The following is a 17,671-nucleotide window of genomic DNA, read 5'->3' on the forward strand; positions in this document are numbered from 1 at the left end:
GAAGAGAGAGTATTCAAAAAGATCTAGAAAAGCTTGGTCAGTGGTTGGCGACTAACAGAATGCTGTTTAACAAGGAGAAATGCAAAGTCCTACATCTGGGCAAGAAAAATGAAAAAAGCCCATACAGAATGGGAGGAATTGGGCTAAGCAGCAGCACATGTGAAAAAGACTTGGGTATACTAATAGATCATAGACTGAACATGAGTCAACAATGTGATGCAGCATCCAAAAGGCAAACACAATTCTGGGATGTATTAGGAGAAGCATAGAGTCTAGATCACGTGAGGTCATTATCCCCCTCTACTCTTTGTAAGGGTGCATTACACAGAATCACCAGTAAAGGGCAATAGACAGGCATTCTGACACCTGGGAGTGGAGAAATCACCTAAGGGGTATGGCAGGACCTAAATAAAAATCTCAGTTCATGGCAGAGAGGAAGTGACAGCTTACAGCGCTGGAAGGGCTGCAAGCTGGGATCCAGTGAGGACCAATAAAGGTCTTGCGTTTGACAGGGAAAGACGACCTTAAACTCACACCCAGATAGAGTGTTTATCGGCATTCTATGGACTGTGGTATGCGCAATCAATTTGATTTGATGTGCTGTGAAATAAAGCTGGCAGACTTCAGATTTAAAGAATCTTCAGTCTGTTGCAGCCTATTTGCATGAAAGTGGTGACCATTTCCTAACCAAGAGGACGGCGATCCGCAGGCAAGTGATCCCAACTTACCTACATCTTCCTTAGTCAGACCTCATCTGGAATACTGGGTCCAGTTCTGGGTACCCGATTTACAAAAGACAGAGACAAACTGGAGCAAGTTCAGAGAAGAGTTACCAGGATGGTGAGCGGTCTGCAAATCATGTCCTATAAGGAACGGGTAAAGGATCTGGGAATGTTTAGCAGAAGAGAAGGCTGGCAGGAGACTTAATAGCGGTCTACAAATATCTGAAGGGCTGTCACAGTGCAGAGGGATCAGCCCTATTCTCATCTGCACAAGGAAAGACTAGGAGCAATGGGATGAAACTAAAAGGGAGGAGACACAAATTAGATATTAGAAAAATCCTTCTGACAGTGATGAATGGATCACAACGAGGGTTTCAGGTAAGTTAGCTATAAAAAAAGCAATGTACAAACTTTCAATTTGAACTTGAGGGTCTCTTTATATCAATCCACACAATCTGCCGTTACCTAGCCCCATGGGTGTTCCAGAACTGTACATTTTGGACATTTTGGACAGGAAATATGCGCATTGTGAACTTTGTAACAAAACTGAACTTTTTTTCACCTTCACCCTTTAAAGGGGTTGTTCCGCGGCAGAAAGTGGGGTTATACACTTCTGTATGGCCATATTAATGCACTTTGTAATGTACATCGTGCATTAAATATGAGCCAAACAGAAGTTATTCACTTACCTGCTCCGTTGCTGGCGTCCTCGTCTCCATGGTGCCGTCTAATTTCTGTGGCTTCTGGCAGCTTTAGACCCGCTTGCGCTGTAAGGATTCCTCTTCCTACTCCCTCCGGGCTCACGAGCGGCGTCATGGCTCCTCCCTCTTCTCCTCGTCATCGTAGCTCCGCCTCTGTCACGTGCTGCCGATCAGCCAATTAGGTGGCTGTATCGGCAGTGGAACGCAAGGAAGCAGAAGACAATCCATGGTGCACCATGGGAGAAAACCGCAGTGCATCATTGGAAAAGGAGCGGCGGACATCTTTAAAAGAAGAAAAGAAGATGCTGCCCGAACGTGGATGCAAGTAAGCAAATTTTTTTTTTTAAAACAACAAATAGATTGTTTTAAACGGGGCACAATGAGGGGGTATCAAGAAAAAAAAAATTTTGATTTCGCCGCTGGACAACCCCTTTAATACTTTTGGATGTACATATAAGCCCTAAAGCATTGGAGTTTGAATGGAGCAGGAAGGGAGCTACTCCCGCTACATACAAGGCAGGTGTCCATAAATGGGAAACAAATCTCTATATATTTTACTTTAGGTCTCTTCTTACCTGCTGCTGTACTTTGCTGGTGCTCCTCCATCAGGGCGTCCTTGTAGAGATCCCGGTGTCCTCCTATATACTCCCACTCCTCCATGGAGAAATAGACGGTGACATCCTGACACCTTATAGGAACCTGACAACACAATATACAGTCATCACCCAGACCCTCCTGTTACTGTATAATGTCCCCCACATTCCCCGCAGCGTCACCTCTCCGGTCAGCAGCTCCGTCATCTTCTTGGTGAGCTCTAGGATCTTCTCCTTATTGGTCAGGAGGTGCAGGGGAGGCTCTGTGATGGGGCCCGGGGTCCGGCTCCATCCGCCTGACTCCTGGAGATGGGTGATGGTAGTCACAGAGTCACCGGATGTCTTCACTGCGGTGTAATCCTGTGGATGGAGAGAGACACTCAGGGGAAAATTTCCTTTTTACTCCAAATGTGCGAATTAGAGTAAATTTCTGAATTATCTCCCATCTCTAGTAATCAATGATATAACCAGAAATATTATTTCCCTATTGCCCCGATTATCTATATCCCTACATAGATATCAGAGTAGAGTATCATGAGACACTCATCAGAGTATCATGTGCTCTCCTCCTGCCATCATCCTCTATGTTTCTATATAGATATCAGACTAGATGGGCCATGTGCTCTCCTCCTGCCATCATCTTCTATGTCTCTATATAGATATCAGACTAGATGGACCATGTGCTCTCCTCCTGCCATCATCTTCTATGTCTCTATATAGATATCAGACTAGATGGTCCATGTGCTCTCCTCCTGCCATCATCCTCTATGTCTCTATATAGATATCAGACTAGATGGTCCATGTGCTCTCCTCCTGCCATCATCCTCTATGTCTCTATATAGATATCAGACTAGATGGACCATGTGCTCTCCTCCTGCCATCATCTTCTATGTCTCTATATAGATATCAGACTAGATGGACCATGTGCTCTCCTCCTGCCATCATCTTCTATGTCTCTATATAGATATCAGACTAGATGGACCATGTGCTCCCCTCCTGCCATCATCTTCTATGTCTCTATATAGAGATCAGACTAGATGGACCATGTGCTGTCCTCCTGCCATCATCTTCTATGTTTCTATATAGATATCAGTCTAGATGGACCATGTGCTCTCCTCCTGCCATCATCTTCTATGTCTCTATATAGATATCAGACTATATGGACCATGTGCTCTCCTCCTGCCATCATCTTCTATGTCTCTATATAGATAACACTCTAGAGGGACCATGTGCTCTCCTCCTGCCATCATCTTCTATGTCTCAATATAGATATCAGTCTAGATGGACCATGTGCTCTCCTCCTGCCATCATCTTCTATGTCTCTATATAGATATCAGACTAGATGGACCATGTGCTCTCCTCCTGCCATCATCTTCTATGTCTCTATATAGATATCAGACTAGATGGGCCATGTGCTCTCCTCCTGCCATCATCTTCTATGTCTTTATATAGATATCAGACTGGATGGTCCATGTGCTCTCCACCTGCCATCATCTTCTATGTCTCTATACACATATCAGACTAGATGGACCATGTGCTCTCCTCCTGCCATCATCTTCTATGTTCCTATATAGATATCAGACTAGATGGACCATGTGCTCTCCTCCTGCCATCATCTTCTATGTCTCTATATAGATATCAGACTAGATGGACCATGTGCTCTCCTCCTGCCGTCATCTTCTATGTCTCTATATAGATATCAGACTACATGGACCATGTGCTCTTCACCTGCCATCATCTTCTATTTCTCTATATAGATATCAGACTAGATGGACCATGTGCTCTCCTCCTGCCATCATCTTCTATGTCTCTATATAGATATCAGACTAGATGGACCATGTGCTCTCCTCCTGCCATCATCTTCTATGTCTCTCTATATAGATATCAGACTAGATGGACCATGTGCTCTCCCCCTGCCATCATCTTCTATGTTCCTATATAGATATCAGACTAGATGGACCATGTGCTCTCCTCCTGCCATCATCTTCTATGTCTCTATATAGATATCAGACTAGATGGACCATGTGCTCTCCTCCTGCCATCATCTTCTATGTCTCTATATAGATATCAGACTAGAAGGACCATGTGCTCTTCACCTGCCATCATCTTCTATTTCTCTATATAGATATCAGACTAGATGGACCATGTGCTCTCCTCCTGCCATCATCTTCTATGTCTCTATATAGATATCAGACTAGATGGACCATGTGCTCTCCTCCTGCCATCATCTTCTATGTCTCTCTATATAGATATCAGACTAGATGGACCATGTGCTCTCCCCCTGCCATCATCTTCTATGTCTCTATATAGATATCAGACTAGATGGACCATGTGCTCTCCTCCTGCCATCATCTTCTATGTCTCTATTTAGATATCAGTCTAGATGTACCATGTGCTCTCCTCCTGCCATCATCTTCTATGTCTCTATATAGATATCAGACTAGAAGGACCATGTGCTCTCCACCTGCCATCATCTTCTATTTCTCTATATAGATATCAGACTAGATGGACCATGTGCTCTCCTCCTGCCATCATCTTCTATGTCTCTCTATATAGATATCAGACTAGATGGACCATGTGCTCTCCCCCTGCCATCATCTTCTATGTCTCTATATAGATATCAGACTAGATGGACCATGTGCTCCCCTCCTGCCATCATCTTCTATGTCTCTATTTAGATATCAGACTAGATGGACCATGTGCTCTCCTCCTGCCATCATCTTCTATGTCTCTATATAGATATCAGACTAGATGGACCATGTGCTCTCCTCCTGCCGTCATCTTCTATGTCTCTATTTAGATATCAGTCTAGAAGGACCATGTTTTAAGGTGTCCTTGCTCCTCCTATCAGGGGTGTGCTTAGCCCCTCAGCCAATCCGGGGAGGGTAGGGGCGGTTCAGAGACAGATGGTCCAACGTATATGCTGGAAACATGGCCTTATATATGTCAGCAGTGGGGATTATTATCCAAGTGCCTCCTGCAGGGTTATGTGGCCTAGTTCCCGGTATCCGATTTGCTCCTCGGCTCCCTGATCATGCAGTAGGCACCGCACCACCGTGACTTCTGCGTTCCGCGCTGGATCACAAGCTCCGTAGCGTGATGACGTCATCGCGCACCGGAAAGTGCGATTGGTCGATGAGCGGCAAGGGGTGTAAACCTGCAACGCTGTAGGAGCGCAGTGACGTCGTAGCGCATATCAGCGATGGCATCCCTGAGCCTAAGCATACTAATACACTGTGGATTATTATCTTCTCTGAACTCGAAGGCTAATCACTGTAATATCTGCCCCCACAAAATATAAATAAAGGGACGATAACCCTTAGAACTGAGTATCCAAATTCCTTCTACCTGAAAGCATTGGAGGATTGGTGGCCATCAGTGGCCCTCACTTGACGGGCGATACTCTATTTTCTGTCCTGTCACTTTATGTTTGTAAGTGTCTTTGTGGTAGCCCGTAATTTTAATGATTTCTTGAATAAAGTTATCTTTTTTAAGTCTATATCTGCGAAGGGCTTTACATAATATATAGATTAGACATACCACTGTGATTTCTTCTTGTCCAAATCTGGTATGGCCGGTTTCCTTTTGAGGGACCTAACTGCCACTCAGTGGCTATCAGATGCAGGCGCAGTCTTTTTAGAAGGGGAGCTTAGCCGACAAGCCCAAGACTACTCTATTAACACGTGCTTTAAAGAACTGACCACGCAGTACCGGGAATTCACAAGAAACTGGTGGGAGGTACAGGGACTCCAAAAACACGAAGAAACCAAAATTATTCCAAGAGGGTTGAGAAACCCCATTATACCCCCCAAGAGACTACGTAACCCAGACTTTCTCACTAAGTGGGAAAACGAATCCACAGCATCCTCTTTGCGTCTTATCAAATTACTATTGGAGGAGGAGAAATCCACTCTAACTATTAATCAGAAAACTTGAGGATCTGATCGAAAAAGCAAAATCATTTACCTCTGACCCTGACTTCTCTACCAAAGAAAAAACTCTGCAAACCAATATCAAAAAATTTACTGCTCAAATCAAAGAGCGGAAACATACCCAATTTAACCGGGATCTACAAGATTTTAAAGAAAACAGGGCGTACATAGGAAGCAAATCATACTCTGAGACCGACATCAGCTCCTCTGAGCCCGATCACTCTGACAGTGAAAGACAAAACAATAGGAGACCTCCCAGACCACCCAGACGGGGACGATATACACAATACCCCAGAGGACGTGGTACGACACCACAGTCGGCTAGTTTTTTAGAACAGCCCATCTCTCAGTATTTCCTACGGAGAGGCGAGAACATCAGGCACCACTGTGAGGGCAGAGATGCAAACTCTACCATTAACATCGCAGAATTAGTCCACCACCCCTAGTGGTCAAATCGAGTCAGGGAATCCATTGGCTAATAAAGTTCAGGTGATTAACCTATCTGACTACGCTCTGACTGCGAGTGAAAGGCGAGTTTTGGAGAGGGGGCTGTCCTTCGTCCCCACGACCAAATTCGATTCGTTCGTGTGGGCGAAGGACATCTCCCTCTTCACTCGCAAATTACGCTGGCACAAATTTTTCGCGATCAAAAACCGCGAACGTGCCAAAGAGCTGGGACTTGAGGTTATGGACCTACCAAGTCTTGACACTCTACAAGCACTTAAAGATGAGAATGATAGACCTATTGGAGTGGGCTCATTTACAGACCTTAAACCAGCTAACACCTCAAATCCCCCCGCATGTCCCTGCCCTAAACTAGATATTTTTGAGCGTCTGGTTATTGAGGATCTTAAAACAATCAAACCTCAGAAAAGATGTCCAAATCTCTCTCGAGATGAAAGCAAAGCCTTACAACAACTCAAGAATAATGACCAACCGGTCATAAAACCGTCCGACAAGGGCGGCAACGTCGTCATCATGAGTAGAGAACAGTACAAAGTAATGTGTCGCCACCTATTGAACGACACATCTACATATAAGGTATTGACAACTGACCCTACTGCACATTTCCAGATGGACCTTAGGAAAATACTGTGTAGAGCCCTAGAGATGAAATGCATCGATAAAAAAAGAATTCGATTACATGTACCCCCTACATCCCACAGTGGCAACCTTTTATGCTTTAGCAAAAGTCCACAAAGAGACCAGCCCTTTTCGTGGTAGACCAATTGCTTCCGACATCGGGAACCTTACTCAGAACATGAGCATCTACACGGATAAAATTCTCAGACCATTCGTGCTCTCTCTACAATCGTACGTTCGAGATACAATGGACGTTCTAAGGCTCATTGAGGGTATTACAGTCAGTCCGGATACTCTACTTGCCACTCTTGACATCGAATCACTATACAGTTCCATCCCACATAATGGGGGCATCAAAGCTACCCAATTTTTTCTACAATAAAAAGGTTCACATTTTCAACAACACAATCAATGTATCCTTGATTTTTTGCAGTTTATCCTGACTCACAACTTCTTTCTGTTCGATACCCAGTACTTCCACCAGCTCAGGGGGACGGCGATGGGGACATCTTGTGCCCCATCCTACTCCAACCTATACCTGGGCTGGTGGGAGGAAAAGTTCATTTACACCAATGAGGAGTGGTCTGACAACATCATCCTATGGTTACGCTATATAGACGATGTTCTTGTCTTTTGGAGAGGCTCGGAAATGTCCTTTAAAAATTTCGTAGATACGCTGAACACGAACACCCTGAATATAAAGCTCACATCTGAGATCAATCCAACCTCGGTTGCTTTCCTGGATTTGCTCATTTCTAAAAGAACAGATGGCTTTATTGTTTCCACCTTATATCGTAAAACAACAGCAACCAACAGTCTCCTAAAATGGGACAGCCATCCCCCCTTTGCCCTCAAAAGAGGGATTCCAAAGGGTCAATTCCTGAGGATCAAACGCAATTGCTCAGATAGCCATGATTTCCAGAAGGAAGGCCTGGGACTAAGGCAGAGATTCCTCGAGAGAGAGACTACCCGGCAGCCATTATCGATAATGCATTTAAGTATGCTAAGGCACAACAAAGAACAAATTTATTAGTTCCACGTCAGCGTGACACCTCCCAAACCCCCCGCATTATGGGAACTTTCGACACGGATACCCAAGAAGTCAGGAAGATCTTGGCACACTATTGGAGCATTATTGCTAATGACCCTGAAATCACCGACACCATACCTCAATCACCAATGATCACTTTTCGCAGAAGTCACAATCTAAAAGATCACCTTGTGAAAAGCCATTTGGCACCTTCCAAGATGAACGAGAATTGGTTAGGTGCAGCTAAACCATCAGCAACATACCCATGCCATGATTGTGCGGCCTGCCCATTCATATTAAAGAGCAAATCCTTTAAAAGCGCGAGTACCAACAGGACATAGATGGACCATGTGCTCTCCTCCTGCCATCATCTTCTATGTCTCTATATAGATATCAGACTAGATGGACCATGTGCTCTCCTCCTGCCGTCATCTTCTATGTCTCTATATAGATATCAGACTAGATGGACCGTGTGCTCTCCTCCTGCCATCATCTTCTATGTCTCTATATAGATATCAGACTAGATGGACCATGTGCTCTCCTCCTGCCACCATCTTCTATGTCGCTATATAGATATCAGACTAGATGGACCATGTGCTCTCCTCCTGCCATCATCTTCTATGCCTCTATATAGATATCAGCCTAGATGGACCATGTGCTCTCCTCCTGCCGTCATCTTCTATGTCTCTATATAGATATCAGCCTAGATGGACCATGTGCTCTCCTCCCACCGTCATCTTCTATGTCTCTATATAGATATCAGCCTAGATGGACCATGTGCTCTCCTCCTGCCGTCATCTTCTATGTCTCTATATAGATATCAGCTTAGATGGGCCATGTGCTCTCCTCCAGCCATCATCTTCTATGTCTCTATATAGATATCAGCCTAGATGGACCATGTGCTCTCCTCCTGCCGTCATCTTCTATGCCTCTATATAGATATCAGCCTAGATGGTCCATGTGTTCTCCTCCTGCCATCATCTTCTATGTCTCTATATAGATATCAGCCTAGATGGACCATGTGCTCTCCTCCTGCCGTCATCTTCTATGCCTCTATATAGATATCAGCCTAGATGGTCCATGTGTTCTCCTCCTGCCATCATCTTCTATGTCTCTATATAGATATCAGCCTAGATGGACCATGTGCTCTCCCCCTGCCATCATCTTCTATGTCTCTATATAGATATCAGACTAGATGGACCATGTGCTCTCCTCCTGCCGCTATCTTCTATGTCTCTATATAGATATCAGACTAGATGGACCATGTGCTCTCCTCCTGCCGCTATCTTCTATGTCTCTATATAGATATCAGACTAGATGGACCATGTGCTCTCCTCCTGTCATCATCTTCTATGTCTCTATATAGATATCAGACTAGATGGGCCATGTGCTCTCCTCCTGCCGTCATCTTCTATGTCTCTATATAGATATCAGACTAGATGGACCATGTGCTCTCCTCCTGCCATCATCTTCTATGTCTCTATATAGATATCAGACTAGATGGTCCATGTGCTCTCCTCCTGCCATCATCTTCTATGTCTCTATATAGATATCAGACTAGATGGACCATGTGCTCTCCTCCTGCCATCATCTTCTATGTCTCTATATAGATATCAGACTAGATGGACCATGTGCTCTCCTCCTGCCATCATCTTCTATGTCTCTATATAGATATCAGACTAGATGGGCCATGTGCTCTCCTCCTGCCATCATCTTCTATGTCTCTATATAGATATCAGACTAGATGGTCCATGTGCTCTCCTCCTGCCATCATCTTCTATGTCTCTATATAGATATCAGACTAGATGAACCATGTGCTCTCATCCTGCCATCATCTTCTATGTCTCTATATAGATATCAGTCTAGATGGTCCATGTGCTCTCCTCCTGCCATCATCTTCTATGTCTCTATATAGATATCAGACTAGATGGTCCATGTGCTCTCCTCCTGCCATCATCTTCTATGTCTCTATATAGATATCAGACTAGATGGACCATGTTCTCTCCTCCTGCCATCATCTTCTATTTTCCTAGTCCTTTTCTCCTTATTACAATGTGCCTACTTACCGATAGACATCTAGAGCCGCTCACCTCTCCGGTCAGCAGGTAGATGATCTCCAAGGCGGCGTTCAGTAGGATCTCGGTAATCTCATTCCGCTCCTTGTCCATCCTTGGTGGGTCATTCAGTAGGAGACAACAGGATGATGTGGAGGATCTCGTCCTGTGGGAACCTTTATGAAGAGAGGAGCGGCTGTAATCATCATTTATCATATGGAATAACATCACTGTATAGCATCAGTCCTTACAAATGCAGTGATACCAAATGTGTTTTACCTGCATTCTTCCAGTAATATATGGGGTGATTTTCGTACGCTCTTGGGGGTGGGGGTGGGGGTTTACACGTGAAAACATTTTTTCCTATATATATGACAACATTTATTAGACTCACAGTGCTGTGATCAGGTGATGGCTCAGACAATACACTGCACTGCTCATGTACTGCGCTGTATTATCTCTAAGATGTAGCGGAGATGTAGAATCCATGACCTGAGTTGAGGGTGAGATGTGCTGCAGATGTGCTGCAGAAGCTTCCATAAGGTGTGAGCATTCTCAGTGAGTGAATCCATGATGTTACTGCAGCTTGTGACCCTCTCGGTGTCCTTGCTCTGGCATACACTAATTCACAGGAGCAGGTAAGTCTATATATTTTTAGTTATGCCCTTCACAGTTATAGACTAAAATAATACTTTTTATTAAGATCCTTTTAAAAAACACGCATGGGCTATAGGACTAACATAACAAAAAACAAAGGGATGTCACAATATCCCTTCACACACAACAGTTCCGTATTTTTTGAAGTCTTTTTCGGAGTCAAGAGGTCCTGATGGTGAGTATCAAAGACACGGTAGTCGATAGATAAGGACACTCTTTGATCTTGACTTATAGTGTGTCTGATCGGTAAATCTGATCGGAAGCAAAGCACAAGTGAGCTACACAGCTCTTCACTATATTGTGTTTGCTAATGTATATAATCAAGGTAGATTCATTCATAAGATCTACAGAGATATATATCGACTCATGGAACTTCAATCAAATCACTGTTTGTAATCTGAGAAGCACACACGAGTCCATCAATTTGAGCTCAAGTTCAGGCTCAGTTCGAGCTCGACGCGTTTCCCCACAGGTATGTGGTTCATCAGGAGCAGAGCCTATGTTGGACTGGCTACTTGTGTCAGTGTACACACTATGTGATCGCCATTATCCATTGGATCACGGCGATCATGTGATCGGAGACCGCTCACCGCGGCCCCCGATCACCGCAGCCCCAGCTCACCGCAGCCCCAGCTCACCGCGGCCCCCGATCACCGCAGCCCCAGCTCACCGCAGCCCCAGCTCACCGCGGCCCCCGATCACCGCAGCCCCAGCGCACCGCGGCCCCCGATCACCGCAGCCCCAGCGCACCGCGGCCCCTGATCACCGCAGCCCCAGCTCACCACGGCCCCCGATCACCGCGGCCCCCGATCACCGCAGCCCCAGCTCACCGCAGCCCCCGATCACCGCAGCCCCCGATCACCGCAGCCCCAGCGCACCGCGGCCCCCGATCACCGCGGCCCCTGATCACCGCAGCCCCAGCTCACCGCGGCCCCCGATCACCGCGGCCCCCGATCACCGCAGCCCCAGCTCACCGCAGCCCCCGATCACTGTGGCCCCCGATCACCGCGGCCCCAGCTCACCGCAACCCCCAGTCACTGTTCCAGGCCCTCGGCTACCTTTAGTAGCCAGGAGCAAGATTTTATATTTCCCGGGCCCTCCCCAGCTTCTGTTCGCCATCTTGGCGATGGGCGCATGCGCTGAAGCCGGGGACGGGTCCGAGGGTAAAGATCCCATCGGGGGGCATCGCGGGGCCTTAGGTAACGTCACCTGCCCTCACGGCTCGGATCTTTAGCTTCTTTCACTTTAACGTGATCTATTGGATCACGGCGATCAGGTGACCAGTAACCGCGCACCGCGGCCCCCATGAGATCCCCAGGCTTTGGGCTACATGTAGCAGCCCGGTGCGGGGAGATATTAAATGGTCGCAGCAGTCTGCCGCTTTCGCACATGCATCCACCGCTGTGGCGACGGGCGGGTGTGCAGACGCTGGGGTACGGGCCGCTATAAATGCGGGGGCCGCGGGGATCTAAGTCCATCTTCATCACATGGGCCGAGATTAAACAGACTGCTGTTATCCATTGGATAGGAGTGATCATGTGACCGGGACCGCATACAGCGCCTCTCGGTGACAGCTGCCTGCTACTCATACTAGCGGGCATCAGGGAGTTTATACAGTTCTCGGGCCCTCGGGCCCTCTGCACATGATGCATCAGGTCCGGGGAGGAGGTGAACGGCGCCGGACATTGCGGAGGAGCGGGGTGAGTATCCGCAGCTCCCCTATGGATCCGATCTGTAAGGGGAGGGGTGGAGTCCTGCCGCCCGCGGTGACAGCTCCAGGGTAACTGACAGCACAGAGCTGTCATGTCCAGAGCCTGCAGGACTTCAACCCCAGAGGAGGCATGTTTTCACGTCCTCGGGGATTAAAGCCCAGCAGGCCAGGAACGTAAAAACACTACGGGCTGGTCCCTAAGGGGTTAAACCACCTACAGATGATGATGTGGGAGGAGCATGGTGAACCTACTGTGCAGGATATATACAAGGGGCGGGGCGAGCGGCACAGCAGGGAGGGAGGAGCAGAACAGTAAATGTAGTCCAGAGACAGGCCGTGTGCACTGCAGCTAGGGGGCGCCTGTTCCCTCGGCCCACAGCCTCCACTGCTGTAATAACCCCCAGAGGTTCTAGCCAGCAGTCGATGATCAGGATAGGTCTTCCCAAGGCTCCACCCCCGCGGTGCCATCAGTTCCTGCCGCCCGCTGAGCTCCTGCAGCAGGTAGCACTAAGAGCTCGGCGGCTACAACACACGTGAACGGCAGAGGATCCCAAGGGGTCAAGTAGATACATAATATATAGCAGCTCCCAGCGGACCGGACACTAGCAGAGAAATCACCTGCCGCCCTCTTACCGCAGGAACAGCGGGGACCACCGGCCGGGAACGGATAGTCATGTGACAGGGGGCGGAGCTCAGCGGTGGATGGGATAAACGGAGACGGAGGATCCGTGATGACGTCATCACCACGTGACAATACATCAGGGGGAGGAGCTGAGCAGTGCGATAGGTTGTGGCTGCTGGTGACGTCACACAGGTCCTGGTTGCTCACTAGCTGGTACAGGTTGTCGTCGCGCTCTCCTGCAGCGGGTGTCGTGCGGCTCTCTGCGGTAAGTCGGGCGGGGACAGGTGGTCAGCCGCTGTGCTGGGTCTCTGAGGTATTCTCTGCACGAGCAGGCCCGTGGGGGCGGCGGCGGGATGACTGCACGGCTGCGGGTGACGCTTCGGGCCTGCTCTGGCCGCGCGCGGAGGTGTCTGCGGGTTCTGCGCTCCTCCGCCGCTCACAATCCGTGTTTACTATCAGCGTCCCGGGTAAATAACTGCCGTGTGTGCGTACCACGTGACTGCGGCTCCTCGGCCGGCCGGCCGGGCTGCGGGCTCGTTCACACACAGCGGTCCGCATTGTGTCCATTGTGTATTTCATGAGTGCCGAAACAGAATGTAAGCCCGCCACCGGGATACCGCCGCTCCCACGGGCCGCCCCCGCCCCAGCGATACCGCTTCTCCCACGGGCCGCCCCCGCCGCCGGGATATCAGAGGTCCCATCGGGCCGCCCCCCGCCGCCGGGAAGTACCATCGGGCCGCCCCCCGCCGCCGGGATACCGCTGGTCCAACGGGCCGCCCCCGCTGCCGGGAAGTCCCATCGGGCCGCCGCCGGGATACCGCTGGTCCAACGGGCCGCCCCCGTCGCAGGGATATCAGAAGTCCTATAAGCCGCCGCATGGATGTCCTACGGGCCGCCCCCGCCGCCGGGATACCGCTGGTCCCACGGGCCGCCGCCGGGATACCGCTGGTCCCACGGGCCGCCCCCGCCGCCGGGATACCGCTGGTCCCACGGGCCGCCCCCGCCGCCGGGATACCGCTGGTCCCACGGGCCGCCCCCGCCGCCGGGATACCGCTGGTCCCACGGGCCGCCCCCGCCGCCTGGATACCGCCGCTCCCACGGGCCGCCGCCGGGATGTCCCACGGGCCGCCCCCGCCGCCGGGACATCAGAGGTCCCACGGGCTGCCCCCGCCGCCGGGATATCAGAGGTCCCATCGGGCCGCCGCCGGGATATCAGAGGTCCCATCGGGCCGCCCCCGCCGCCGGGATATCAGAGGTCCCATCGGGCCGCCCCCGCCGCCGGGATATCAGAGGTCCCATCGGGCCGCCCCCGCCGCCGGGATATCAGAGGTCCCATCGGGCCGCCCCCGCCGCCGGGATATCAGAGGTCCCATCGGGCCGCCGCATGGATGTCCTACGGTCCCACGGGCCGCCGCCGGGATACCGCTTCTCCCACGGGCCGCCCCCGCCGCCGGGATATCAGAGGTACCATCGGGCCGCCCCCCGCCGCCGGGAAGTACCATCGGGCCGCCCCCCGCCGCCGGGATACCGCTGGTCCAACGGGCCGCCCCCGCTGCCGGGAAGTCCCATCGGGCCGCCGCCGGGATACCGCTGGTCCAACGGGCCGCCCCCGTCGCAGGGATATCAGAAGTCCTATAAGCCGCCGCATGGATGTCCTACGGGCCGCCCCCGCCGCCGGGATACCGCTGGTCCCACGGGCCGCCCCCGCCGCCGGGATACCGCTGGTCCCACGGGCCGCCCCCGCCGCCGGGATACCGCTGGTCCCACGGGCCGCCCCCGCCGCCGGGATACCGCTGGTCCCACGGGCCGCCCCCGCCGCCGGGATACCGCTGGTCCCACGGGCCGCCCCCGCCGCCGGGATACCGCTGGTCCCACGGGCCGCCCCCGCCGCCTGGATACCGCCGCTCCCACGGGCCGCCGCCGGGATGTCCCACGGGCCGCCCCCGCCGCCGGGACATCAGAGGTCCCACGGGCTGCCCCCGCCGCCGGGATATTAGAGGTCCCATCGGGCCGCCGCCGGGATATCAGAGGTCCCATCGGGCCGCCCCCGCCGCCGGGATATCAGAGGTCCCATCGGGCCGCCCCCGCCGCCGGGATATCAGAGGTCCCATCGGGCCGCCCCCGCCGCCGGGATATCAGAGGTCCCATCGGGCCGCCGCATGGATGTCCTACGGTCCCACGGGCCGCCGCCGGGATACCGCTTCTCCCACGGGCCGCCCCCGCCGCCGGGATATCAGAGGTACCATCGGGCCGCCCCCCGCCGCCGGGAAGTACCATCGGGCCGCCCCCCGCCGCCGGGATACCGCTGGTCCAACGGGCCGCCCCCGCTGCCGGGAAGTCCCATCGGGCCGCCGCCGGGATACCGCTGGTCCAACGGGCCGCCCCCGTCGCAGGGATATCAGAAGTCCTATAAGCCGCCGCATGGATGTCCCACGGGCCGCCCCCGCCGCCGGGATACCGCTGGTCCCACGGGCCGCCCCCGCCGCCGGGATACCGCTGGTCCCACGGGCCGCGCCCCCCCGCCGCAGGGATACCGCTGGTCCCACGGCCCGCCGCTGCCGCAGGGATATCACAGTCCTATGGGCCGCCACCGCCCTCATCCTGCATTAAAAAAAAACCGCCCCCATAGCGCTCTATCGTTCAAAAAATAAAATGTTCTGGCTCTTGGAATGCGGCGAAATGGAGGAGTGTTTAAACTAGGGACTGGGGGGGAGGGTAAAATGAGAAATAGAGCGGTAGCCAGTGTAATTAGTGATCTGGGTCCAAGCAAAGGGAATGGGGGTCGAGCAGGGGGTGGGGTTAGTACAGTTAGAACTGATAGATCAGCCATAAGTACGAATAGCAACAAAACAAATTTAAAAAACAAAAAAAATGATATAAATTGTATGACCACGAATGCACGAAGTCTGATCGGTAAAGTGGGTGAGCTTGAAGCGAGAATGACTGATGAAAACTATGATATAGTGGGAATAACGGAAACATGGCTGGACGATAAGTGCGATTGGGCGGTGAATTTGCAGGGGTACAATGTCTTCAGAAGAGACCGAAGGAACCAGAAAGGGGGAGGGGTATGTCTGTACGTCAAATCGAACTTGAAGCCGAGGCTACGGGAGGATATAGGGGTAGGAGACGAACAGGTGGAATCTCTGTGGGTAGAAATACAGGGAGGAAAAAAAAACAAAATCCTGATAGGGGTCTTCTATCGACCACCAAAAGCAACAGAAGAAACTGAAGACCTACTACTAAGGCAGATAGAGGAGGTGTCAAAGCGAAACGAAGTAATTATCATGGGGGACTTTAATTACTCAGATATAACATGGGAGAACGAAACCTGCAAATCTCACAGGGGTGATAAGTTCTTGAGAGTAATTAAAGACAATTACCTGAACCAACTTGTGCAGGAACCAACAAGAGGGAGGGCCATTCTGGACCTAGTACTAACCAACAAACCGGAATGTATAAAGGGGTGCAGGTTGAGGGGCACTTGGGGAACAGTGACCACAATATAATCAACTTACAGCTGGCATTCAATAGGAAGCCTTATCAGGGAGTGACAAAGAAACTAAACTTTAGTAAAGCAAAATTTGATGAGCTTAGAACTACTATCGGTAACATTAATTGGGACAACATCCTCAAAAATATCAGTACGGAGGAAAAATGGGAAACGTTCAAAAGGATCCTAATCGCCTCATGTGAGCAGTTCATTCCCTTTAAAAATGAAAGAAACTCAACTAAAAGGAAACCAATGTGGCTCGACAAGACGGTAAGAGGGGCAATCAACGAAAAAAAGAAAGCGTTCAAACTACTAAAGCAACAAGGCAGCGAAGAAGCGCTAAAATCATACAGGGAAAAAAACAAAATATGCAAAGATACGATCAAAACTGCTAAGGAGGAAGCAGAAAGACGGATCGCAAAAGAGAGCAGAAACAACCCGAAGCTATTTTTCAACTATATTAACAGTAAAAGGATTTGCAGGGAGAGCGCTGGCCCTTTAAAAAACAATGCAGGAGAAATCATTGATGATGACGAAGGGAAAGCAAATCTACTAAACAGTTTCTTCTCAAGTGTATTCACAAAAGAAAAGGAAATGCCACACGAGATGCAGGGGAATAAAACGAACCCCTCACAAAATATCTCATACCTAATGCAGGAGGAGGTGCGGAAGCGTCTAAAGAAAACTAAAATTGATAAATCGCCGGGCCCAGATGGATTACACCCAAGGATACTAAGGGAACTAAGTGACGAGATAGCTAGGCCGCTATACCTAATATTTATGGACACTATCAAGACCGGTGTAGTACCATTGGATTGGCGCATTGCCAACGTGGTTCCAATTTACAAAAAAGGGAGCAAAAGTGAGCCTGGTAACTACAGGCCAGTAAGTCTCACTTCAGTAACGGGAAAAATTTTCGAGGGGATTCTGAGAGACGCCATCGATGAGTACCTCAAGGAGATTAAGGGAATAACTCCTCAGCAGCATGGATTCATGAAGGGTCGCTCATGTCAGACCAATCTGATCAGTTTCTACGATGAAGTAAGCTCTAAGCTGGACCAGGGAGAATCTAT

At 50.4% G+C, this 17,671-nt stretch overlaps 3 protein-coding genes across 4 annotated transcripts in view; 2 read left to right on the plus strand and 1 right to left on the minus strand.

Moving 5' to 3' along the window:
- Window positions 1-13,837, minus strand: part of LOC136628679 (uncharacterized) — a 256,103-nt gene extending 242,266 nt beyond the window's left edge. The window contains exons 1-4 of the mRNA XM_066604785.1: window positions 13,759-13,837; window positions 13,117-13,365; window positions 10,152-10,291; window positions 2,200-2,376 (exon numbers count right to left, since the gene is read on the minus strand). Coding sequence (XP_066460882.1) covers window positions 2,200-2,376; window positions 10,152-10,291; window positions 13,117-13,365; window positions 13,759-13,837 — 645 coding nt within the window. The remainder of the gene's footprint in view (window positions 1-2,199; window positions 2,377-10,151; window positions 10,292-13,116; window positions 13,366-13,758) is intronic.
- The window catches only part of LOC136627280 (oocyte zinc finger protein XlCOF22-like), a 357,854-nt gene that overhangs the window by 57,353 nt on the left and 282,830 nt on the right, over window positions 1-17,671 (plus strand). The window lies entirely within an intron of this gene.
- LOC136627276 (zinc finger protein 345-like) overlaps window positions 13,289-17,671 on the plus strand; it is a 46,230-nt gene continuing 41,847 nt past the window's right edge. Inside the window, exon 1 of one of the 2 annotated variants that reach the window (XM_066602249.1) lies at window positions 13,289-13,370. The gene's annotated coding sequence lies outside the window, so the exon portion shown is untranslated. The remainder of the gene's footprint in view (window positions 13,371-17,671) is intronic. The other variant, XM_066602251.1, reaches the window with a different exon arrangement.

This window comes from Eleutherodactylus coqui, chromosome 5 (assembly GCF_035609145.1).
Source record: "Eleutherodactylus coqui strain aEleCoq1 chromosome 5, aEleCoq1.hap1, whole genome shotgun sequence".
NCBI classification, from domain to species: Eukaryota; Metazoa; Chordata; class Amphibia; order Anura; family Eleutherodactylidae; genus Eleutherodactylus; species Eleutherodactylus coqui.